Source organism: Strix aluco, chromosome 15, assembly GCF_031877795.1.
Source record: "Strix aluco isolate bStrAlu1 chromosome 15, bStrAlu1.hap1, whole genome shotgun sequence".
Taxonomy (NCBI): Eukaryota; Metazoa; Chordata; class Aves; order Strigiformes; family Strigidae; genus Strix; species Strix aluco.
In genome coordinates this window covers 15,363,280-15,389,962 of record NC_133945.1, presented here as the reverse complement: position 1 = coordinate 15,389,962, position 26,683 = coordinate 15,363,280, and the positions used below count along the sequence as shown (strand labels likewise).

Here is a 26,683-nt window from a genome sequence, read left to right as displayed (position 1 = left end):
GAGCGCAAGGCATGATGGGCATCATAGTTCCCGCGTCTTGCTTCGGCCGTACTGTGGGGTGGCCAAAAACTACTAAAATGGCGGCAGGGGAGGCTGCAGGGAGGGTGTACGGGAGCTCCGGGAGGCCATACTGCGCTCGCGTCGGGGCGGTGGAGTACACGCGGAATCGCCGGAGCGAGTGCTGAGTCGGTGCCACCGCCGGCTTCCCCCTTACCCCGGACGCTGGGAGACGCTTCGGGGCCGCAGAGGCTTGTGGGGCAGCCACAAAATGGAGGCGAACGGGAGCGGCAGCGGGAGCAGCAGCGACTCGGCTCCCGACTGCTGGGATCAGGCGGACATCGAGCCGGGCAGCGGCGCTGGCCCGGGGTCCGCCCCGCCGGCCGCGGAGGCCGAGGCCCAGCAGGAGCTGCTCGGGGCGGCCTTCAGCCGGCAGCTGAACGTCAACGCCAAGCCCTTCGTGCCCAACGTCCATGCCGCCGAGTTCGTGCCGTCCTTCCTGAGGGGGGGCCCGGCGCCCGGCCTGCCGCCACCCTCGCCCCCGCCCGGCCTGCCGCCGCCGCCGCCCCACGGTAACTGCCGCGCCGGGACGGGGCTGCGCCGGCGGGTGGGCGCTGAGGGCGGAGGGATGGGGGCCATGTTGGAAGGGCGCGGGGCCGTGCTGCGGAGGGGCCCGGGGCGAGGGCTGCCGGGCCCCCGCGGGGGAGGAGGGGAAGGGCCACGCGGGGCTGGAGCGCGGCGCGGCAGGCCTCCGGCGGGCGGGCGGGGGAGCCGGGCCGGGCCGGGCCGGGAGGCGGCCGGCAGCGTGGGGACCGGGTGGGTCAGGCTGACGGTGTGCGGGCGGGGCGCCCGGGCGGCAGCGCTGGAGGGGGGCGGGGGGGGGGCCGGGAGGCCACCCGGCCCGGGGGTGGGAGAGCGACCCGGCCGGAGGGTTGGGGCCCTGGGTCCTAACGGCTGGAGAGCCTCGTCAGCGAGGGGCGAGGGCAGGCGTGGATTGGGGGTACGGCCGAGGGGGAGCCTTGGCGCGGGAGAGGGGTTTGAGGGAAGGGGCGTAAGGCAGCAGAGCCTGGGCATTGTAGAGGAGCTGGTTGCGGCGTCTGATGCAGCCCCGAGAGTTTGTGGGGGCCCTGGGAGGGGGTCTGCAGGCTGCTGGGGTACAGCTGGGGTACTGGGGGCTCTGCGGGCTGTGCTGTGGGAGGCCAAGCCGTGGTACAGGTGTTGTGCTCAAGGAGCAGCAGTAACTGATGTGGTCTGGCTGTATGTGGATCCTGCGTACATTTCTCTGGTACCTTTACTCGCAAAAGGTCGCCCATGATGAGAGGAAACCACGTAGCTCTCTTCTTCCTAAAGCATTAGAGAAGTTATCGAAGATTTTGGTGGTAATAAATTTAGTGTTGCTGGGGAGAGCAGCCTGGTTCAGCCACCAGTGATTCAGGTGTATCTTAAATGTCTTCTTGAACACTATATCAAGTAGGGGGTTTTTTTCCTAATATAATGCTGGTAAATGATTAGTAGGAAAGGGAGGTTTGTCCAGCTGGCCTCAGTTAATGGAATAACTTGAAATTTACCCTGCTTTTAATTTCAAAGGATCTTTGTGTACATAACCAATGTTTATACTAGATTTACTTTGCATATGGGAACTTAAAGGAGAGCTGCTTTTTAAATTTCCGGCTTCAAGCTGAAGGTACTTCCAAACATCAGACATGCTAGTTAACTTTGTGGTGGTATTTTAATGTCATTCCTGCAGCTAAGGAGTTTGAGACCTGATTGAGTGTGATAGTTTAACACCTTCCTGGTTTTTTTCTACAATTTTCTGTATCCCTATTGGTACAATATGAAACAAACCAGTATTTCAGATACTGGTTCTAGTAACTTAATTTCACTGAAGCAACTACTTGTTATGTTTGTCACTATTTCCTGTTGATTGTGGCTCATTATTTATTGCATTTTGATTTAATATGTTAATTACTCTTGCTCTCCCTAGTATCTAAAGTTGTCAGATGTTAATAGCTAAAATCTGTAACTTTCATCTATGAAGCTTTAAAATTTTCATAACAGTATTAACCCTTTTTTTTTGTGTGTGTTAGAGCAAATGTTAGATTATGTGTCCTTTATAGCTATTCAGCACTCCTGATTTTTATCAGAAATTGTAGGTTGTTCTATGCAGGCAGACCATATGTAAGTGCATTAAAATACACTTCCAAGAAGCCATGGGCAGACTCTTGGATTCCATTTAGAATAAATGTGTATGTTAAGATCCACAGCTGTAGAGTTGATAGCTTGAGGTTGTGCTGATGAACATGTAATGCACCTTTGAATAATCTTCAAAATTAGTTCTGTTTTTCAGTCATTGTAACCTGCAACTAAGTCTCTTTTTACCTATGTAATCAATACTGTGACTGAGAACTTTCTTGAGGGTTTGACTGTTATTCTAATAACTCTGATTTTTCTCCCTGGCTACTTTTGTAAGGTTTCTTCTAAGGCTTCCTGTATTTAGGTTTTTTTGGTGGGATTTAAACTACATTTCCTCACCTGCTCATTATATTTTTTTCTTCATGCTTTCCTTTTCTCCACTCTTTTGCTACTTCTGAGGCCTATGATGAGCTTTGTCTTTCCAGAGACTAGAGATGACTTTACTGAAAGCTTCTTGGTCTTCTGGAGTGATCAAGATAACTTTTCTTTCCATCTTAGTTGCTGAGTACATTTCCTACGTAGTGCTATAATCTACCTGGTTTGAATTCACCTTGCTTTTATATCATCTTTAAGGTTTAGAATTTTGAGTTTATATAATTAACTTGGATGTCCCTAAGATTAAGCAGACAAAAATCTGCAGTTAAAAACAAAACTAAACTAGTTTCTTTCTTAACTAGAATACTATACTCATTACATACTTTTCCAGGTCTGATGTACTCGGTTACAGAAAGTAATTGACAGTCTTGTCCTTGCAGATGTTCGTATAGGGTGACTACTACTTTCCTGGCTAGAAAAACTAGGTGGAGCTTGCTCTGGAAATAAGTCAGAATAACATGTGATTAGACAATGGTGCTGAATAGGTTACTTTTTCAGCAACCCAGTTTGCTTTTAATTCCATAGGGAATTAGGTGTTCCGTGACACTCATTCTTCATTACATTGTGAGGGAAAAAAAAATATTTCTATTTATCATCTGTACTAAGGTCTGTACAAATACTGGTTTGAACTGGAAAGAATCTAAATTAATCTTGATTATTAGGAAGAATCTGAAAAGCTGGGTGTCAGTTTGAGAACTTAAGTGGCCTGAAGTTAAGTACTAGTAACACTTTTCTTCTTGGAACTTTCTCTTGGTGAGGTTTGGTTCAAGTCATAATTCCTTAGTAGTTTAAAGGATGTTGTGGGTCAAGATAAATGTGTGGTAGTAGCATGGCATATAGAGAAATTCCACAGAACTGATCTCTATTGTGTGGCTGAAGTGTGTAATAGTGTTTCCTTTTATGCACACTAACTTCATTTTTTTTTTAGTAACTTGTGTAAAATTCCTGTCACTTATATTTAGGGCACTGAAATAACGCTCACAGAAGCAATTTAGGGAACAAGATGTTAACTTGCTAAAATTGGGAAACTCCCGAGACCTGCATTCCAAGTAGTTTACTTTAAAACTTCTACTTTATGTGTACTGTCTTTTGATTGCAAATTGTATATTAGGGAGAATATCTGACCGATGTTTACCACTAATATAATTTTGCTTGCAGATAGCTTCAGAATTTTGGTTGGAATTAAATTATTGTTTGATTATATGCAAAAAGCATATGTTATTTAAATTTTTGAACCTAAGGAACAGATTAAAACCAATATGTTCCAAATGCTGTAGCCACAAGGACTTGCATTTATCAAATTGTGTCCAAGTCAAACTCATTTGTGTAAAATTTATCTTTGTTGGCTTCTATCAGAAATATGAAATAGAGATGTCTTGATTTTCTGTCTGTGACAGACATGGCTCTACCACAGTTCATGTCAAGTATGTCATGAACCAGTTGTACTTCTAGGGAAACTTACAGTAGATAGCAGTTGCTGGACTAGCAAACTCAACTAAATTAAGGCAAGGTATGATAGTAAAATTACAGTAGGTTGTGTTAGGGCCTCTAAACATTCTTAATCACAACTGCACCTTGCAGCCTCACTGTTCTGTAGCATCTATGACTTATTTTAGTACTATGGTTTATTCATTTTGTAAGTGTATTTAAGATGTAATCACATTTGGGTGGCTCTTTGTTTCTATATCAAGGCATGATTCAGAGGTGTAGGGGAACAGTTACACCCCCCACCTCCGCATTAATAGGATCTCTACTATCTAAGTTTTGTTTGGATCTCATGAGAGAAGTGAAAAATTTCTGAAAATGTAGTGTCAACCCTCATTCTTGTGGTTCAATTTTTGTCATAGTTCTTGAATATTCACATGATTCTTGGTAAAACTGATCACAGCTTCCTTGTATGAGCTTTACTATATTTTATGTTAGTTTTTCTTCTTTTTAGAAGTCATTTTTAAGTATTCACTGTTGACTTTGCTTGGAGCAGGAGACTGAACTAGATAACTTCCTGGGGACCCTTCCAACCTGAATTGTTCAATGATTTGAAGTATGCAGTGGTTATGGTAAGAAAAAAAAGTGTAATTAGTACAAAAGTAACAAGAACAAAAACTGTGTGACACAACAGCTAGTGTAAGGAAAGATAGCATTTATCCTTGTGGCGGTATTAGTGCTACTGCTTCATTTAGTAGCTCTCTTGAGCACTTCAGGTAAATCTCTGAACATAGTGGTTAATGGCTATGGTTCAAACAACTTGCACCTACAGTCTTGAGCCAAGCAAACATCTGGCTTGAGATTCAGCGCCCTTTAGGTTGCTTCCCTTTCTAAATATCCTCACTCACCTGCAGTAGTCACTTTTGGAATAGTTACGTTCAAGCTGCTGGACATCTTCAGCCTTCAAATGCTGTAAATAAATGGATATAGCATCCATCTTTCTGATTTTCCCTGCCCTAATTTTTCTTGACCTTGTAGCTAGCTGGGACATCAATATATTCCCCCTCCCCCACCAATCAGAAACAAAAGGAGTTTCAGTATCTTCTGCTTCAGTTCTGAAGCCTGTAATTTCCAGAATAGGATGTTGAGTTATCTGTATTGTGTTCCCCAACACTGCTCATTTCTTGTTTTACACTGTTCTCTGTAGCCTGTATTTTAAGACTCTTCAACAATCCAGTCCTCAAAAGACTTCACTTTGCATATGAACTTGCTAAGAAAGTCTTGTTTGTCTAAAACTAGTAGTCTACCATTCAAGAAGCTATCGTATTAAAGGATTGCATAGTTTACTCGTATCAACATTTGAATAGTCTTATGCTGATGATTTCCTCACAAGTAGGGTGTTGGGAATGCTACTGTTAATACTTCATAACTAAACCTGAATTGCTTACATGACAGCAAATCAGTGTCATATTATGAATGCCAGTATATGGTATAAATTCTTATTATCAAAAAAATCTTGATTTGAGTCATCACTTGACTATCTAGAACAGTGTTCTTCTGTATCAGCTTCTCTAGACAGATGAGCTGCACAACCTCTTTTAAAACGGTCAGTGCAGAGAAAGGCTGTATGTCTTGGCACCGACTTGCCAGATGATCAGATATAATATACCTGTGTGATGCAGTCAAGGTGCCAATGTATTACACAGATGTCCTTTGTCTGCATGTGAACTGTCCCCAGGAAGGTAGCCAGGATTGTGTTGCTTCTGTTAGAATAATTCATCACGCTTGTGGCCTTTGCATGACTCCAATAAAAGACAGACCACTGGGAGCCGGCTGTGGACTAGATGAACTCTCCTGGAGTCTACATGCAGTCTGCTGACCATTGTTTAGCACCCTGCTTTGGACTAGTGATTTAACATATTTCAAAGCCTGATGTTGTCTTAAAACTTGATTGCCCTGTTGAAATGAAGACAAAAATAATTTGGGGTAATTCTTGGATTCTATTAGCAATCTGGTTTTACAATTCTACAGAATTTGGGGATTTCTCTCCTGTTTTGTATTGAGACACAGGCAAGCAAGAGAGGCAGCTGCTTGTATGAAGATAGAAAGATGATTTTATTTTGTTATGAAGGAATAAAGCAGTCAAAATTCAATCAGTGAAATTTATGACTTTTGAAGAGGTCTATGTGAAAATGACACTGAATTTCAGTACAAAAGTTAGTTTAGGACAGGTGATGCAATACTAAAAATGTGTTCTCTAGAACAGTCTGAGAATTTAGGTGCAAATGTTACTCCTCTCTTACGTGTGAATGTTAAGATCCTGAACTTAACCTGCTAAAACAAAACCATGGGGTGCTTAGGTTTGGGGGTTTTGTTTTTTCATTTCTATTCCTACTGGGTTATGAGAGATCTTTGTTAGAGAATAGAATCCTTAACTGTTATAATACAGAGCTTGATTTCTTGACTGTCTCAAAAATAAAGTTATCAACAGAGCACAAATACTTGGCCTTAAGGAAAAGGGTTTTTCGTTATATTCCCTGAAAATCCCCATAAGCTTCCTTAGACTTAGTTGTGTAGCATGTTGGGTATAGATAAGATAAATTTAAGGTGTGTCCTCACAAGGGAAGGAAAAAAGCGGGCCCTTTACTAAGCTAACATGTAGTAAAATCCTATGAATGCAAAGCAAGTGCTGATTTTTTTTGGTGAATTTTACAAAGTCATGTTTAAACTATTAAAGGTGCTCTTACATTGGTGCATTTTAAAAACTGGGCCTACATCTCTGTGTCCACTGGTGAAGCTAGGGCATAAGCTATGAAGCAGGGCAGAGATAAGCAAATAATTTTGAGTTTAAGTTAACTTTCTAAACAACTGCCTTAATTACAGTGAGCTCTTGAAAACCTTTTCTTTCTCTATGTTTTAAAATATTGAATATTAAATACTTGGTTTAGCATTTATTTGCATTTATTTGTGCTTAAAGTAATTTTTTGTGGTTTTTTGTTAACTAAGAATCTCTTGGGGCTATTTTATTCTGATTCTCATGCTCTGTGTGTTTGACTTGGACCTTTATTTTTTACTCTGGTGTAATTTCCTTTATGCTTTCATTTTTTTAAAAAAAAGGGGGGTGGGAAGGGGGCAAACATCTGTTATATGCTTCATAAAAACTGTTGAGAATATATGAATATTGCATAAATATGTACTGAACTCAGGTATCCAAATCACACAGATGAAAAAGTGGTGGAAATCCTAAGGTGGGTGTTATGCATTTCTTCATTCTTCAGCCTTCCAGGAATTCCTGTGAAGGAACTTGATGCCTGTATTGGAGGAGCAACAACAAACTCACTATACAGAGCATTTAAGTTTTGTAGATAAGACACTTTGAAACTGAATTTGCCTTTTTTTCTTCTTTTTTCTTTGTTTTTAAATCTGTCTCTATGCCCTGTTCTGCAGTTTCATTAACCCCATAGTCTGCCTCAGTTGTCAGGTACCAGTAATGTCAAGGTTCTTACCTCTCCAGGCGCAGAGCAGGCTGGGAGCTGAGTGCTGCCATGCTTAGCAGCAAATTACAGCCTCTCATCAGTTCTGTGAAGGCATTTGCACTGTGGCTCAGGTAACTGCTTCTGAGGAGTTACCAGTTAGCCATTGAACGGCATCTGCTTGTGTGAGCTTATTCTGTGCATCTGGTAAATACACCAGTTTATGAAAAGATGGAAGCGTCATTACTGCTTAGCACTTGAGTTTGACTTTAAGACTGTATTTTAACTGCAGTTCTGCCAATATTGATTCCTAGTTTACCAGCTACACCTGTTCTATATATGAAAATCTTGTTTCATTCTCATGTAAATTTAATTACAAAGCAGTTTTCTATTGTTTCTATATAAGCATTCTTATACTGTTTTAAAACAATATTTTCAGAGGTTGAGTGGTAATTTTTTATTTGTTCTACTTGTGCAACTTTGATTATTATACAATAGAAATGCATGCGAGTACAAAACTTAATGTAATATGCAACAAACTCATCAGCTGTAGTAGAATGTCGTGTGAATGAAATAGAGTGGATTCTTGCAGTATTCTTTTAGGACATTAGCTGTATTTTAAAACACAGTGATTGGTCTCTAAAAGTTGTACAGTTTTGGACTATTGGGAGCGTGCATACTCCTCCAGTGAATTTTAAATTAAAAAAATAATAATTTTTACCTTATTCAGACAAGACTCTGAATTATATAATGTCCTTGTCTGGTGGTCTACCAGTAGATAAATGCAGCCTGTGTATCCATTTTTGCCTTTGGCATTGACAACAAAGATATTCCAAAAGATGTGGTAGGGCTCTGATGTTCAAGAGGACTGAAGGTAAACTGCTCACCTCATGTAATAGAGTGAATAAGGTTGTAACAACAGTTCTTGACTTACGGTTTGAGGAGAGAGAGAGTATGGAGGATGCTATGTAAAATCTAATTGTTTATTGTGTGAAAATCCAAGAATTTGAAGCACTATTTTAAAGTTTGGCATCATTTCATGTTCTGACTTGAAAACCAGATTTCATACGAACTGCATTTTGAATCCTTCTCATATGACAAGATTCCTATCTGAATGATTCTCACGGACAAGGATCGAGACTTTTCAAGCTGAACTTGAAAGGTGTTACAGATTTTTCTAATCTGTGTTTAATTTGCTGTATGTGATGTTTTTACAATAATAGTAAACAATGTTAACCATAAATGTTGTTGGTTACTTTTCTGACTTAGAGAAAACACAAAATTAAAAACTTGGCATATCTACTTCAGTGTTTTGGAGAGATCAGGGTAAGTTACAAGGACTACTTAGAGCCTTTCTCAGTTTCCCTCATCTTTAAAGGTATTTTGTTACAATGTCTGTCTTTATCTCATGGGCAAAATAAGCAAGGTTACTTCAGTTCACCAGATTTGTCCAGACATTTTGCTGTGGGGACAGTGAGGAGTTTGGACTTCTTCTCATGTCCTAATCCAGTAGTGAGTCCTAGGTAGTAAGCCTATCTCAACTAGACTCAGAATTGTCATCTCCGTTTTACGTGATCTGAAGATTCCCTAGGTGTCCCAGAACTGAAACTTAAAGGTGAAGTGTTTTTTCTTGAATGATTGAGATTGCCGTTCTGTCCTCTCTGCCATGGCACTAGTAGTGCTCTTCCACCCAGCTGATATGTTGCTTCAGAGTGCTGATCCACCCAGAAGCTGGTAGATCCTTTGCTAGTTCAGTTTTTGGTCAGACCAGCTCCCTTGGTGGAGCTTCAATAGTTATACGTGCACTAGGGTTGACATGAGAGAAGAGATGACAAAGAGCAAAAGGTACCAACCCAACGGTCTAAGAAGCAGTAGGACTGCATCCCTCTTTTCTGGTGACTGTCTCAAAGACATACTTCAGACAATCTGTTCATTTCCACACAGAGCGAACGATAAATCTAACCCTTTAAAGTCAGACTTTTCTCTTGTATATTTGTTTGCAATGTACCAGTGCATGCTTCATGTAATTCAGTGTCCTCTCTCAAAGCACATCTGCCGCTTGTGTACCAAAGTGACCAGAATTGAACAAGTAGCTGTGATCATAACTGAATGTGTTGCCCCTTGATTGTGTGGCATTAGTACTCTTTAGGATTCGTACACAAACTGTCCCATTGATTCTCTTGTGTACTAGACTTGTACAAAATTTAACAGATGGACTTTTTTAGGTTAACAATTTCTTACCTGCTCTCTGTTGTTTGTGAAGAAACTTTTTTCCTGTCTGCATGCCTGCTCTATTACAGACCAGAAAGTAAAAACTGAGTTTATTATGAATGCTGTTGATTGACAGTGTATGTCTAAGGAATTAACTCTTCAACCACTTGCAGAGCTTCTGTTTCAAGGCAAGTGCATAAATACTGTCATTTAATACTTTTTTCATTATGGTCAAACTTCAAGGGTGAAATCAAAAGCTTGTTGAAACAATCTTGTAATGAAAATATTTAGGCATCCCAACCATAGTATGTGTGAAATACCCAACAATCTTCTGATGCATTACAAAATGGAGGCTTTAGGTTCATACCTAGATTCTGTGCCACCTGCTTGCCACACTCATAAATGGGCTGACTTGAGTCTTTTCCAGCTCTCAAATGGGAGTAGTATATCATTTCTTACAAGGAATCTTCAAGGTATTCTAATGTTTTTACTTGCTGTATTAAATCATTCTCTTAAAGTTTTATTCGTGTGGTTTTGGGACCCTGGAGTGCAGAACATATATGATGTAACACAGGAGTGTAGGGGACAGTTTCTTTGTGTTGCTGTGGCCCCCTCCACTGTTTGCTGCTGGTCACTGGGTGTTGTGCTGTGACCCACATTCACCCTGCCTGCAAGCTTTGTCCTCTGGCCCTCTTCCAGCTTTTGCAGTGCTGCTCCAGTTTATAGAAGTCTGCAGCAAATACACAAACAGTGCGAAAGCAAAGAGGCTTAGAATCAGGTCCTTCTCTGTATGTTTTTGTTCTTTTGAGGGGATTTGTTTCATCTTTAGGTCCCATCATGCATATAGAGCAAGTAATGCTCTAAGATTTGTGTTTTTATAATGGGATTGAAGGAGAGCTGGAGTACAGCTAAATAGAGGGTATGAATTTGATATGTGGCTGAAAAAAATAGGATAATTAACTTGTTTTAAAGAACTATGAAGTTGAATTTATACCAAGAGAAAACTAAATAGGTTAAGGTTTTAGAGATAATTATAGAAGGCCTCTCGATTATGTGGGATGATGTCCCAAAACATCAAGTGGTGTAACTGTTAATTGGAACATACCACTCTTGGTAGGTTTAACAATTAGTTATACCTCAGCATATAGTTTAGTGGCATGAGTAGTGCATGAGAAGGTTGAGTGATCTATCCAAAAAACATCCTTGTGGCTTTGATATGCACATGACTGGTGAGATTGCCCTCCAAGTAATGTGACTATATTAGGGTGTTTAAGAGGACTGGCAAACTTACCAGGTGTGTGAATGAGTTTATCATCTCTTGACCCTAATGACTACAGAAGATCTTAAGAATTTATTCTTAATAGCTTGTTTCAATTTTCTTATGTGAAATTGAGGCACAGTAGCATTATAGGTATGCCTATAAGCTGAAGCTGGCTGAGCCTTTCCATACGGTTGTGACACCACATGTGCATTGTTTCTTTGGATACAATGAAATTGCTTCGATGTTTCTAAACACAGCATGCTGAAAAGGGATGGGCAGGTAAAATACTACATAGAGAAAAATTGCTTCCTTTAAAACTTGCTTTAAGTGTATCTTTCCATGTGCGGAAAAAAAGAATGAACTGTTTTTAGAACTGGTGTATTATTTTCACAACTTTGAGGCAGTGTTCTTCAGAAGTCTCTGTGCTTGGAGGCTAAGTACTGCTGGGGGGGGATGTTCTTAAATTCATTTGCAATAAAGTTGGGAGATGGTCTTTTATGTCTAAATGTGGAAATTGGTTACATCAGTGTATTTTAAAAGTTGAACTTTTTTATCTGCAGGTGCACCTGTAGAGGCTTCTCCAGAGGAGCAGACAGCCTCTTGTGAAGGTAATTGTTTTTGTGTTCTGATGGTACACAATACAGCTCCATTAAACATGATTTTTAAAAAAATTAATGCAGAAAATCTCCTTTTTAAAAATCTCTATGAACCTTTTCCAGTCTTTGTTCTCTTTATCCTTATACTACTATTGTAAGGCAGTGTGGCTATCTGATTATTTATCATTTTATAGCCAGTTGAGCAAGGCACATAAAGACCAAGTGGTTTACTGAAGGTCATAAAGCTTGCATGAAGCAGAATTTTTAAAATTGAATCCATATATTAAGTAGCACTGGCAAGTGCGCAAACATCTGAACTATCCTTTTATTAATTTAATTTAGTCACTCTGTTTTTCTTTGTTCTTGATACTGTCGTGGTAAATATGTGTCCTTAAGGATTCCTTTTTTTTTCCCCTAGGTTCAAATGCTGCTGTTAACATGGAAATTTCAGAATCTGTTGGTAAGATGAGAATTGTTTCATTTCACTATGATAATACTATAAAATACTACTATAGTGCTTTTGCTGAATCATTGCAAACAAAATTGAAGAACACCTTAATGAGCCTTTGCGTTTTTGGTCCTTACTAATTTTTTGTTATGTCTTTATACTTGGAGTGGGAAATAAGTAATCAAACACTAGTATGCATTAACAGGTGCAAGTGGATTACTTGGACACTGCAAAAGCATCAGTGCTTTATTAAAAAATAATTTCATATTACAAAATAGTCCCATTAATATGTGTGAAATGGTGATTAACAAAAGTTGAAGTGATCAGTAATAGGAGCAATCAGAATATGGAAATTGTGTCTTTCTTCTTGTATTTGTATGGCTTTTGAGAGAACTTAAACCATTATCCCCCTCATTTTCTTTCTAAACATATGGTAGTGTGTGTCTGTCTGAATTCAGATCAGCATGATGGTTTGAGTGGATCTTCAGATTTGTTTTTTTTTCCTTGTAAAATTGTTGCCTTGTTGAAACAGAAGTCTCTTCATCTCTGTGAATCATAGTCTTCTGATGTCAGCACACAAGCTAGCTTGAAGACTCTCAGTAATAATAACTTCAGAAATAAGCAGCAGTTGCCCTTTTTTATATAGGAAGACATTAACAGACTGGATAGTTGAAGTCTTTTGATTTTATCTTTGGGGCAGGGGCTTTTCTCCATAGTCATTGCTTTTAATTTTGTTAACTATTTGAATATATCTAACTGGTTAATTTTTAGTGGAAAATGGAGAGACAGAAATGTCCCCAGAAGAGTCATGGGACCACAAAGAAGAAACAAGTGAAGCAGAGCTAGGAAGTGGTCCTGCAGGGGATGCAGGGCCTTCTGAAGAAAGCGCTCAGGAAATGATGGAAGAGGAGGAGGAAATACCAAAACTGAAATCTGTTGTAGCCCCACCAGGTGCTCCTAAAAAAGAACATGTAAATGTAGTATTCATTGGGCACGTAGGTAAGTTCTAAGTGAATGTGAAGTAATTGGATCTTTGTGTTATATGTTATCCAGAACTCAGAAGATTAGAAATTAATCCTGTTCTTTGTAGGGATGTATGTATTCACCATGTCTTGAGGTCAAAAGGAGCATTCATTCTAATGAAATTGCTCTGGAAAAATTAAAAAACTTAAAGAAGTAGAGTGGTAGAATGCCAAGGATAGAGCACCTGTGTTCTCTTGGACACAACAGTGTCTGGATTCATGATTTCTCAAGTACCTGCTCTATTAAGTGCTTAACTGACGTATCTGTGTTTGTGATCCAAAGAACAAAAATCAGAAAGCAGTGCTCCTTTTCTGGTGGTTTTAAATATTTTCAGAGGGTTTTTATTAATTGTTATTAAATTCAGAAATTTGTAGAGCTGTAGACAATAGATGAACATAACTCAGGGTTAAAAGAAGCATTTATAGCAAAATGTCCCAACTGAATAGTTTCAACAAGCTTCAGAAAATTAAGTGGTGTCAAAAGTACAGAAGAATTATTGAATCATGAGTTTTACAATAAATTCTGTATTTTCATTTGTAGATTCTCTTAACACCTTAAAAGTACTGTAACTTAGTCCTCAGGTAAATTCAGGGTGGAGTGCCACAAAGTAAAGAGGCGGTGGGCAGAGGTACATCCTAATACTGAAGAGCAGCCCACAGAAGTTAGGGACAAGAGAGAGAGGAATCAGGGAAAGGGCTTTTGCAAGAGCTTCCCACAATAAACCAATCTTTTGCTGGATCACTGCCTGTTGAGGTTTTTCTTTGTTATGGATAATGCCAAGTTTGTATGTATGAAAACAGAATTTTCAAAATTCAGTGTAATTGAATTGACGATGAATTATTATGGAAACAAGGGAAACGGAGATGCTTCAAAAGGATTATGATTTTAAAATCTATCTTTCAAAATAAATGAGATTACCTTGTTCATAATTGTTTTCTTTTTCTAGGATTTTATTTTATATTGTAAATGACTTGGTTTTTAAAATTTTTTTTTAGATGCTGGCAAGTCAACTATTGGAGGACAAATAATGTAAGGAAACTCAAACTTTTTAGATTTGCTGTTCTATCTTGTGAATTAAAAACAAATCAAGTAAAATGAGTAATATTTATGGCTTTAGTCAGCATAGATTGGTATTTTTATTAAAATGTTACTTTCCCTGTTAATTTAGTTACTTATTGTCTTTGGAATTTCTTAATTCCAGCAGATCTAATCTTATCGCTATAGGAGTTCCACTTAATGGAAACAACTATGCAAAAGCATACATTAATAAATGAAAAAAACTGAATCCCTTTCTTAGAACATGACTCTGTTTTTATTCATCATTTTAAAATGCTATTTGGAACTGTTCTGTACCCTTTGTTAAACTTTGTCCTGTTTGTGAAGATTTAAAAATATTATATATCCTTATTCCCTAGTGCTAACATTGTCAGGCATAATTTGATTTCAAAATGTGAAATTATCATAGTTAATCTTCTATTTTAGAAACAGTATATAGAGACTGTGATATTGTTGAGACAAAGTAAATAAATGTAGCTAGATCTTACAGTTTGTAAAAAAAAAAAAAAAAAAAAAAAAAAAAGAGAAATGGAAAGTAGTACATGAAGAAATAAAAATAAATGCTATCCTGCTGATGCAAAGTATTTCTATGATTTTAAAATAATATTCTCAGCAAAAGCGGCAGGTCTTTGTCTTGGCATTTTCATCTTGTTTTGTTTTGACCAAACTGGAATGTTGGAATTGTCATGCTACATTTAACCTTGTAGTTCATACTAGAGCAAATTAGCATTTTATTATCTGCTGTGTCTGAGTGTTCTCCTTGTACAAGGAGATGCCTGTTCTTACTGCTCCTACCAATGTGTTATGTTCCTAAAGCTTTTTGTGGTCTTTCATTTTTGCAGAATATCCCTTTGTTGTAAGGGGGGGGGAAGGGGGTGCTTGTACCAACTTTGTCATTAACCCTTTATTTATGGTTATAATTAATTTTCCTTATAAACTAAGTAGATTACTGCTAGAAGATCAGGTAGAAATAGGGAAAAATATGAAGGTTTTAACTGTACACTACTTGCTTCTTCTCATAACTGAAAGATCTCTTAAAAATATCAGTTTCCTTGTTCTGTCTAAAAAGAATTAAACCAAAAATATTTTCCTTTACATTTCAGAAATGGAGGGGTGGGGGTGGTGAAAAATTTTCCTCTCACAATTCTTACTTAATTTTGAAATATTGTATTAGTCTCAGAAACAGACTTAACAGATGTAGTTTTCAAAACTTGCCTCTGCAGAGGATTTTACAATTAGGCTTAAAAAACCCCATTCCTCATACTTCTGCTAAAGTGGTACTGGTGTACTTTTACATATCAGATAATGGTGTGGCTTTTTGTGGAGAAAAAATTCCACTTCTGCTTGCATCAGGCTGTTCCAGTTTTTCAAAATAAGCTGTAGGATTGTATAAGTATTTAACTATTTGGAACCATGTTTCTGCTTTATGTAAAATTGCACTTTTTTCCCCCCCTCCTTAGGTATTTGACAGGAATGGTTGACAAAAGAACACTTGAAAAGTATGAAAGAGAAGCTAAAGAAAAAAACAGAGAAACATGGTATGAACTTACTGAAGATAATAGCGTGCTTTTCTCTTTGCACTGTGATGAAAGTGGGAAACTGTTTTTTGGTCTCTGTCCCCATAGTGCTGGCTTCCTGATGGAATGGGTTTTGAGTGTGGGGGAAGGAATCCCTTGTTTTCCTTCAATACTACTTTTAACTAAAACTATATGAAACAGCGTGACTCACATTGGAACAGCTTTTGCTGCTCCAGTGCTTTGGAAAACATAGTTAGTAAAAAGAAATACAAGGCAGGCACTTCTCTCATACAGATAGAATGACCCCAAGAGCTGCCTGTCTTTCACCTGTAAATAGCAGAGAGATATCTAAAGGATAGAGATTAAAGCTGTCAGTTTGGCAGACATGAGGAGAGAGCAAGTTAATAGTTTTGGCTGTCACCATATATCTCATTTTTATATGAACAAAGATAGGATCTGCAATTCTTAAGTTACCTCCAGGCAAGATGATGATGCTGTTATGTGGATTTTTTGTGGGCCTCTAGTTTGTTTTGGGTCTTGTTGTTGTCTTTTGCTAGGTTGGTTTTTGGCTTTCTGTGTGTGTATATACAGCACATATAGCAGCCTGCTTTCTCCTTCAAACAACCCTTGGAAAATTGATTTTCTTTTTGGAAACTTTCCATTTTGGGCTGTGGTGGAGGAAAATAGGGGTTCAAAGGGCTCTGGAAAAGAAGCAGCTGAAGACTTCCTTAGGGGTAGAGCAGCAATGGAGCACTCAAGGGGTGGGCATTGACCTGAACTAATTGTATTATATGTGAGAGAGGGGGATAGAAAAGGTGACATGTTCTTTTTGTCAAGCAAGCATCATCCCCCTATTAGGAGTTGACCATACTAATATTTTGGGACCTTCCTCAAAAACCCCGGGCAGCTTGAAAAACAGGTTTCTTCTCCCTCCTCTTTCAGAGAGTGAGTTGCAGAAGTCCCTCCCTGAATGCTAGTTTTAATCTTTAAAATATGACGATATACAATAGAAGGTATGATGTACTGCTGTGTCATTGTCAAAGATCTTGTTAAGCTTGTTTCATATGTTTAGACTCTTGAAATTTGAGCAGTTTTACTTTGTGATTCAGAAAATTCTATACTGTAGTGCGGAGTTGACATTTCAGTCAGAAATGCATCTTTCCCTAAAAAACCCTATGTGCAGAAAGGACTTCCCATCCAGCTACCACACAAATTCCCGCTTGACTTTTGTTAGCTGAGTAAAACCTGACCTTTGGCTTGGCTGAAATCTTCCAGAAACACAGGCCATGGTGAAGATTACAACAGACAGGAGCGCACATACTGGTACAAACCAAAAGCCATCTAGCATGCTATCTAGACCTCGACCAGTGACAAATAGGTACTGCCTGGGGAAGACCGTGATTGTGTACCCATAATTCCCAAGGTTTAGTGTTTCTCTGGCTCAAGAACCTCTTGAGCTGGAAAGGACATCTTTGTATTTAATAGTCCCTGATGCTCCTTCCCTGGTCAGTCGTCAGTTGAGTTAGCAGTGTCTCTTCAGACATTATCCAGTCAATACAAAAGACAAGCTAAAGATCTTTATAAACTGCTGTTAATGGTGAAAAATATTGGTATGTTAAGCGAGTTCAATTTAGTTATTACTACTTTTCTTAGTGAGAGTATTAATTTTTTTCTCTCCTTTCTATTCACCAATTTTCACAAAACCTGAAGGAGCTAAATAATTTTTTTTTTTTGAAATTTCAGTTCATCTGTCTACCTTGTTCGTCAGTAGCCAGTGGGATAAAATATAATTAGGAGGGGACAACAGTTGATATGATCAAAGTATCAAAGATGGAGTGAATAAAGGTGGTGTCTATTTTGTAGCCAACTTCTGTTTAGTATGTGCAAATAAATGAGAACTAAAAATAATAGTTCTCATAATATGAATTTGTACCAATCAGAACTTTTTCAGTTAATTATGCTGAGAAAGAGGAATTGCTTTGTATTTGATCCAGAGGTGTTTTTCAAACTGAAGCAAAGCTTAAAGTGTTTGAGGTTACACCATACCTGGAGAACTTAGTAATTGAAAATTGTTTTTTAGAATTGCATCCTTCTAGGTATGTGAGGGAGAGCTAGCAGTGGACCCTACAGCTCACTATATATATACACAAAACATTCAATAAAAAGGTCACTATTGCTCTTGGAAATTAGTTAGTAATGCTCAGGTGGTTAGAACATTTGAGCAGGAAAAAAAAGCCATTTTATGATGAACAAACCATCATAAATTCAGTAAAAATTAATACAAAAATAGAATATTTGGGTTGGTTTTTTTTTTAGGTACCTTTCGTGGGCCTTAGATACAAACCAAGAAGAACGAGACAAAGGTAAAACAGTAGAAGTGGGTCGTGCCTATTTTGAAACTGAGAAGAAACACTTCACTATTCTAGATGCTCCTGGACATAAGAGCTTTGTTCCAAATATGATTGGTGGGGCTTCTCAAGCTGATCTTGCTGTGCTGGTAAGGACAAATAGATTCTTTTATTTTGGATATACTATGGAATTAAGCATTTGAATTTTATTTTTTGTTTGCTTGTTTACTCTTTTGGTTCATTACAGCGGGCAAAATTTTCAAATCTTAAGTCTGCCAAGTTGGGTGTTTTTTGGAGTAACTTCATTTCATAAAATTGTCCACAGGTGTCATGTAATTTTTATGTCAGTGGAGAAACTAATGGATAATATTGAGGATATACCAGTGGATTTTGAAAGCTTTTACCGGTTTTGACTACCCAAACGTATTTTTGAATAAGGCAGTATTACCCATTGTCGATTTGTTCTGTTGAGAGAATTGTAGAACTTTTATTAAAATGTGTATTTTTAATTAGGTTATTTCTGCAAGAAAAGGAGAGTTTGAAACTGGATTTGAGAAAGGTGGACAAACAAGAGAACATGCTATGTTAGCAAAAACAGCAGGTGTAAAACATTTAATAGTTCTTATTAATAAAATGGATGATCCCACTGTAAACTGGAGTAATGAAAGGTGAGTTTAATGTTAAAATTAATCTTCATTAAAAGGTACTGAAAATAATTCCTAAGTAATTCTTTTGCATCCCATTTTTGCTGAAAGAATAGTAGACTGGACTAAAAACACAGGTTATTAAAATTGCAGGAAAAATAAAAGCATAATGCCTAGGACAGTGTCTCTCAACTGAGCTTGACGTTCTACACTACTTTAAAACATTCACTTTCAACTGTTTGGATCCATGCAGCCATACCTAACAAGTCCATGCATTCCAACATAGTTTAATTGTTGACTTGGAAACTTTATACTGAACCTAAAAGGAAACGACTCTATTTTCAGTAGTTTAGTCTGCCAGGTTCTTCATCGCTTGGCCACGGTTCTGCTGAACTCCTAACTTAGACTTGGTGAGAACAGCATTATCTTGCTCACCTTATGTGTGCACCCTGTATTGTTTGGAGTTGTTCTTTTATGATAGGCTGACTTGAAAAAGCAAATAATATATAAAGTAGTTTGTGATTACAGTCTGAGAAGGGGGGAGGGAATCTTGTGATGATACAGACCAGGTTAAAATAACTAGAAAGTCAATATGTAATATTTAATTAGCTAATTAAAAGTATTTATTATTTTCTGCCTTAATGCTGAAATGTTACTAAGGAGTTTTAATTTTCCCAAGTGTCAAAACTTAGGTCTCTTTATGGCTTTTGTCACATCTTCTCACTTCTTTAAGCTGGATGCTAAAAAGTGTAACTTAGTCCTTCCCTAGAGATACTTGTGTAATGACAGGATACAGTTTTCTTCTACAGTGTAATAAGAGTTGTCAGAGAACTTGCTGTGCTGTCAAGAATCGTGAAAGTTTTTGTTGAAAGCCATGAGGGACTATGCAACCTTACAACATGAGCCTAGTTTACTAAGAGAATAAGGCATGCCCAGCTATGCTGCTTGGTCCTGCCCAACTTCCTGACATGATTGAATTCAGATGAAACTGCCTAAGGGGAAGAAGCGTAATAGAAACAAATAGCCTTATGTCTTAGGAAATTATGGAGGAGACTGGAGGAGACCAAGCCACTAAAGTGAAAGCCTGCAGCATGACCTCAGTAGCTGTCTGCTTGGTCTGTCCTGCTACCTTAGCCTGCAGCTGCTGCATAAAAGCAGATATAGCATATGCTGCTGCTTACCCAGCCCAGTAATTGAGGTGTATGGAGAAAACTGATGATGTTTTATGGAGCAGAGGAACGAGGGGAAAGAGACCATACCAAGTTGTGTTGGAGGATTGTGGGGAAGATACAAATAGGCCACTAGACATTATTAGGTTTGCTTTCTGCTTACAGAATAACTTAACTGATGAAAATTAAATGTCTGTGGTTTTGGGGTTTTTTTTAAAGCACAGCATTGTGTCATGCTGGAATAATTGAAACTTACGTTGATCTACTTGTCATTTTAATAGATATGAGGAATGTAAAGAGAAACTGGTGCCATTTTTGAAGAAAGTTGGCTTCAATCCCAAAAAGGATATTCATTTCATGCCCTGCTCAGGACTGACTGGAGCAAACCTAAAAGAACAGTCAGAATTCTGTCCTTGGTATATGTATGTATCTTAAATTGAACAACTTGGATATTTGCTATATTTCAATAAAAGTAAATGCTACAGTGAAGCTAGGAGAAAGTATAACATGATATATTATAGCTGTGTTCTAAAGTGCTTGAGGAAATACAATTAGGGCAACAAGAACACAGCCATGCAGTGAGCCAAATAAAAGCATTTGCTAACTGCAGAAAATTAAAGTTAGCAGGCTCTGTAACAGTATTAGCAGTATTCTTTGGCTTTGTGAGTTTGAATGCCGTACTAGCCCTTGAATTTTCCAGTGATGCTGCAATTGATGTGTTGCTAGAATGAGTAATTGTTTGATGTGAACAGTTTGTTTGAAGCTGTATTATAATTAGCAACAAGCCATGTCTCTCACTAGGTGTCATGTTTTCCAGTATTGTTTATGGCAGTTAAAACATTCATGAAAATCATGTTTGGACCTAGCTTATTTTGTATTTCCAAAGCACGTTACACATCTAGCAAGGTTCAAAGGAATGATTTATTTGTGCAAAATATGCTTGTAACGTAACTTAAAAACTACTTGCACTTCCTGGGTGTTAACGTGTTACCTAGGGTAAAGTGGACACTAATGATGGGATGTTACGATAGATTTAACTGTCTTAAAGGTCACTGCTCTTAATGATGACAGAATGAAAATCATTGCTTTTGCTGGACTGCATTTATCCATTCTAAGTAATTTTTAAATAGAAGGGTGCTCAGGAAATTGAAACAAATGCCTTCTGCTCTTTTAGTGGATTACCATTTATTCCATACCTGGATAATTTGCCAAACTTCAACCGTTCAGTTGATGGACCAATCAGGCTGCCAATTGTGGATAAATATAAGGTACAAATTAAAATAACAGGATTCAAAGTATAAATGGACTGTTTTCAGAAAGCAGTAAATAGACTATTTACCATATTTTTAGAGGGCATCTTTTTTCTTTGATATGTCTACATTTCCAACTTTAGAATAGAGGCGGGGAGGGGAAGTAAATAATTTTGGGATTATGAGATTTAAAATCTGTAATCTTTCACGAGAACAGTTTCCAAAACATTAAGTATAGGAGTGCTAAATAACTTCATGGGGTTAAGTAGTTACACTTAGAGTTAAAGCGTAAATAGAGCATAGCAGACTCTTTAGAAAAAGGTTTTCAATTTTTATGTAATAATTTCTTTTTGTTAAGGATATGGGCACTGTGGTCCTTGGGAAGCTGGAGTCAGGTTCTATTTGCAAAGGACAACAGCTTGTGATGATGCCAAACAAGGTATGGTAAGGTTTAGATATTTTAAAATGTTACTACCGTAAAAAAAGAGCTTGATTCGTAAAGATATTAATTATTTTAAATTAGAAAATTTTCTGTTGCTCAGTTGAACACAACTAAGCTTTCATGTTTTACGTGGGTGGCGTTTCCAGGTGTGTGTGTCTGTAGTTCCTTAGCATTCAGAGCTCAGGTTGTCTCTCCTTACTGAACTCAATTGCTGGACTACAAATCATCATAGTTTATTTGAACGGTGTTTTACTTTGCATTTGTTGGCCTGCAAAACTTTTCTCATGCTGGTGGTTAATATTGCTCAAAACTTTCCTTCTTTTTTTCCTTTTTTTCTTTTTCCTTCCCTAAAGGGAAATAGGAAAAAATTTAAAGGATGCAAAGAGTACACAGTGTGTTCCAGTGAAAGACCTTGCTTTAGTTAAGAATAGGTTGTTTGTGAAGGTAGATAGCTGTTCTGTAATGTAAGATTACTATTGGGAATCATTGTGCTGCCCTGAAGAATGTGAAAATATAAAAATGAAGGCTGTGAAAACATAGTTGGAGAGAGGCAGTGGATGAGAATAGTGTACTCAACGGATGGTGGTGTTTGTTTCCCTTGGTTTCTTATGGAAAGGGTTTGGAAATTTTGTTCTTACCTATTCATGTCATCTTGATTTAAGCTGACACCCTTTTTTCCAATCCTATAGGCTGAGGTAGTTTGCTGGAAAATGTCTTAATGCTCAAATGTACAATAAACCTACAGCTTACTGAAAGTTTTTTCTTAATCAAAACATGTAAATTAGATTGACTTCTGTGTCACCTTTCTCAAGAGCTGCTGAAAATTGAAACTAAACTTAGTTTGAGATTATGCTTTTCAGTTTTTAAGGTAATTTAATTAACAGTGGCTTTTTATAAAACTGCTTGACATGAATCTGACATCCATGTTATTTTGGGGTTGATTAGGAGAAATTAATAAACTGTAAATGGCTTTAAACCATTACAAAATACGTATTCGGTAAATAGCCAGTGCTTTTGATTACACACATACTTTGGCAGCTAACGAGGATTGAGCTAAAACTTTAGGAAGTCAGAGCAATAGAACTCTTTCTGAAACTACTCCTTTTTTAACTTTTATGCCTTTCCAGTATGTATTTTCTGTTGCTATCTAGTAGTGTGTAAAGAACAAAAATCAGGAGAGAGGTTTTAACATATAGGAACATTAGGAAATACATTTTGGTGTTTACTTGGAGAGCATTAGTTAAATACGTATTTGGTATTTTTATCATCTTCTCCAGGAGATCTTGTAGAATTTTGGGATTCTAGGATTTCCTGGATTGCATCTAATATTCAGACTGTTACATTTTGAATGTAACGAGTCTACGCAACAATTTGGCTTCTGCATTCTTAGATAATTTGCATCTGTTGTATCTCTCATCTCTTTATAAGTTCTAAATTCATTTCACTTTGAGAAATAGTGGATATTTTTAAAATTTGCTTTTCATTGAATATATACTATAGAATTATAGTGAAATATAATTGATTAAATATGCTATTTTAAATATTAGTAACTCATCATTCAAATATTTTAAATGTTCTGAAGCCTGCAGACCTGAATATAATTAAACTGTAATGGAATTATTAATTGAAGTCCTGTTGTATTGAAACGGGTTTGTACAAGACTAAAATATTCACAGTAGAAAACTGCATTTTTGCTTTCTTTAAGCACAATGTGGAAGTTCTTGGAATCCTTTCTGATGATGTAGAAACTGATTCAGTAGCCCCAGGTGAAAATCTAAAGATCAGACTGAAGGGAATTGAAGAGGAAGAAATCCTTCCAGGATTTATTCTCTGTGATCCCAACAACTTGTGTCATTCTGGACGCACATTTGATGCCCAGGTAGAATAACTAGTGCTTAATTGCTATATAAGATGGGTAAAAAGTATTAAAATATTTTGCTTGTATTCACCCAATCGAAACTGAAGTAACTTGAAGTTTCAGTTCATATTTCTTATTCACTATCATATCTCTAAATTGACAATAACATGTATACCTAACACTCTGACATTATTAATTTGAGGTTTTAAAATTATTTGTTTTGAATGTGACTTTTCAATGAAGTTTTAGATACCTGTAATCATGAAAACGAGATTTTGTCAGGCCAATTCTTCAATTTTATACTTTCATATATTATAAACAACTTGGTTATAAATTTTGTTTCTTTCACAAAAATGTGTTGTGTGTGTATTGTTCAAGTATATACTTTAATATAGTTCTGTATTTGGTAATTTTTTGCTCTTTTATAATTGAAATGAGGAAAAATGCACTTTTAATTGTTTTACAGATAGTGATAATTGAGCACAAATCCATTATCTGCCCAGGTTATAATGCTGTGCTGCACATCCACACCTGTATTGAAGAAGTTGAGATAACAGTAAGTGTCCTTTGAAGTTATGATGTGCATATAGGCAATCTGCTTGTTGGAGTGAGGAGCTTGGTCATGATACACATGTGTAGAGCAACTAAGGCAACAAAGCTCCAGCCTTGAATGGAATCTTTGGTCAGTACTGGAACACAACCAAAAATGGCTGTAACTGTTAGCATAAGCCTTCTGAAAAGTGTGGTAAATCATGGTTGACTCTCTTACACAGTAAATTTTAGAAGGATTTTTTTATTATTTCTAAGTATTTTCTTTCCTAGACCACTTCAGTTTTGTTTGTAAAGAAAAAATAACCCTTGTTTTAGCATTCACAGCTATTTTTTTTCTTATACAGGCCTTAATCTGCTTGGTAGACAAAAAAACAGGAGAAAAAAGTAAGACACGGCCCCGTTTTGTGAAACAAGATCAAGTATGCATTGCCCGTTTAAGGACAGCAGGAACTATCTGCCTTGAGACATTCAAAGATTTCCCTCAGATGGGTCGCTTTACCTTAAGAGATGAGGGTAAGACTGCTTGATCAAGAGCTATCAGCTGCTGCAAAAATACGGTTACGTGAAATAGGAGATCATGCATGCAATGAGGTATTAAAATGCTGGTATCTAGTGGAAATCACTGCCTGGGTAACAATGAAAAAGTAAGTCTAAGCAAATTGTTGTCATTGTGCAGAGTTCTTGCTAGTAACAAAAAGTGTGTTTTAGAGGAATAATGTACAGAAACGTGCACTGTGAAACAAAAGGTTGAATTTGCAAAATTACCGGCACTGTTTTCTTTAATAAATTATCTTTAAAAGCAGTAAACAGATCTGGTGGAATGATTCTGCCTCACCTTCTCATTAGATGAATATAGAGCAGGCTTTCCACAATCCACATTGTATTCTTTACTGTGAGAATAGCAGTCTTACTATTTTTAAGATTTAATTGTGCTCTTAAAATACACTGGTGCTCTCATTCTACAATACAACAATTTATTCTCTGTATTATTTCTAATACTCTGGAGAGGCTGTATTTTTGGGGGAAGTTTTCATGTTCTTAGAGACTTACACATTCTTTTCACAGTATATGTAACTCTGCTGTTTGTCTCCTTGGTTTAGGTAAGACCATTGCAATTGGAAAAGTTCTGAAACTGGTTCCAGAGAAGGACTAAGCGTTTTTCTCAATGACCCCCGCACAATACTGTGAGGAAAATCGACTCTGCAAAAGCCTACTTCACACCGCCTTCTTATTTTCTGCCCATTGATAAACTTCTCCCCATATTTTGCAAAGACAAATTTCACAGCAAAGGTCCACATTATGTCAGCTTTCTCATATTGAGAGCTCTGCTATGCCACTGTTGAATTTTCCCAAAAAGAGGTTTTTTTTTCTCCCAAATTCTGCTTCCTTGGAAAGATTCGGCAATAGCTTTGTAAGTGATGTGGACATAATTGCCTATAATTATGAAAACCTAAAGGATTTTTAATGTTTAATTTCCCCCAACATATATATATTAAGACCTCTTTTTTCCAGGCAGATCATTCAGAGTGTGCGAGTGTGTGTGCACATGTTACAAAGATGACTACCATGTTAATAAACTATTCAATTTGAAATCTTTTTCGGTATTTGAATTGCTTTTGAATAATGTTTTTTATCCAGATGTAACACAGTTGCATTAGCTTTTTAACTTCCCAGTAACCTAGATATTTGGTTACTTGGACTTTTCTAAACTCCTCAGCCTCCCCACACACAGTTTTAAATGAGGCAATTGGGCACTCAACCAAGTTTGTATTAAAATAATTAGGTTTGCCCCTTCCCTTCGTTGAATTGCATTCTTAAAATTATAAAACATTCATGCAAACGTGGCACCTTCATTAGCTTTACATTTGTTAATATCTTCAGCAAATTTAGATTGACTTAACATCATTACTAGACACAGTAAGTCAATTTTGAAGGCTAGAACTACATACTATGTCTTTATAAAATTCTGCATTATTAAATTCTTAACTGCAGAAAATGCTAACAACCAGTAAATCAGTGAAACTTGCAAAAGTAAGAGACTTTGTGGCAATAGTGCCTATTAGTATTTATAAGAGCTGCATTTTGTGGGAGAACTGGGCCAATTAAAAAGTGCCAGTTATGTAAGTTACTCAGTTCACCCTGTCTTTGATTTAGAGGGCTTGGATAATCCTTGCTGTTTTAAAGATCAGTCTGAACTGAGAGGGAGAAAGACTATTTAAATCCCTAAGGGTTTGCACATACTGAAATATGGGAGGGTCAGAATCAAGCACAGTCTGTAAATTTTTGCATATCAAAAAGCAATGTAAGCTTATGAGGACCAGTGAAGTTTTTCTTGAGAAGTTAAAGCAAAACTGGTTCAAAATAAAGCTTACTCAGTACAACTTGAAGGAGCTGCATAATAAAATCCTATTTAGCTGCACTTTGAAAATGGACTGTCTACAATTGCTATCCTGATTCTAACAATTAGGATAAAGGCTAATGATTTTTTTTTCGTTTCCCAGAGTATTAGTAGTAAGTATTAAAAGGTATCTTCAGAGCTTCTTCAGAATGTCTTAACTAAACACTTTAAGTTGTACAATTGTGGCGAGTCCATCTCCTCCCCCAAAAGTTTACAGTCTAGTGACTGTATCTGAATTCCCAAATAACTCAAAACTGAAACAGATTTACCTTTTTTGGGTTTTTTTTTTTGGTTTTGTTTGTTTCTTTGTAACTGTGGAACTCCCATTCATTTCACTTACAGCTACATTGTATGGACAGAAGAAGTTATTGTCCTTCAGTTTCATATGACTACACTTGTAGCTACCGTAATGCATGGAATTTAAATAAATTTTATTATGTCTGCAAA

The 26,683-nt window shown here is 37.5% G+C and overlaps 1 protein-coding gene across 1 annotated transcript; it reads left to right on the top strand.

Annotated features, from left to right (window-relative positions):
- The first annotated feature begins 71 nt into the window (after positions 1 to 71).
- Positions 72 to 26,683, top strand: GSPT1 (G1 to S phase transition 1). The gene is made up of 15 exons (XM_074840317.1): positions 72 to 569; positions 11,496 to 11,543; positions 11,950 to 11,991; positions 12,751 to 12,978; positions 13,998 to 14,031; positions 15,519 to 15,596; positions 17,892 to 18,072; positions 18,437 to 18,591; positions 20,018 to 20,158; positions 20,911 to 21,004; positions 21,345 to 21,425; positions 23,134 to 23,307; positions 23,753 to 23,842; positions 24,183 to 24,351; positions 24,939 to 26,683. The coding sequence occupies exons 1-15, from the start codon at positions 269 to 271 to the stop codon at positions 24,989 to 24,991; spliced, it is 1,869 nt and encodes a 622-aa protein (XP_074696418.1). The 5' UTR covers positions 72 to 268; the 3' UTR covers positions 24,992 to 26,683.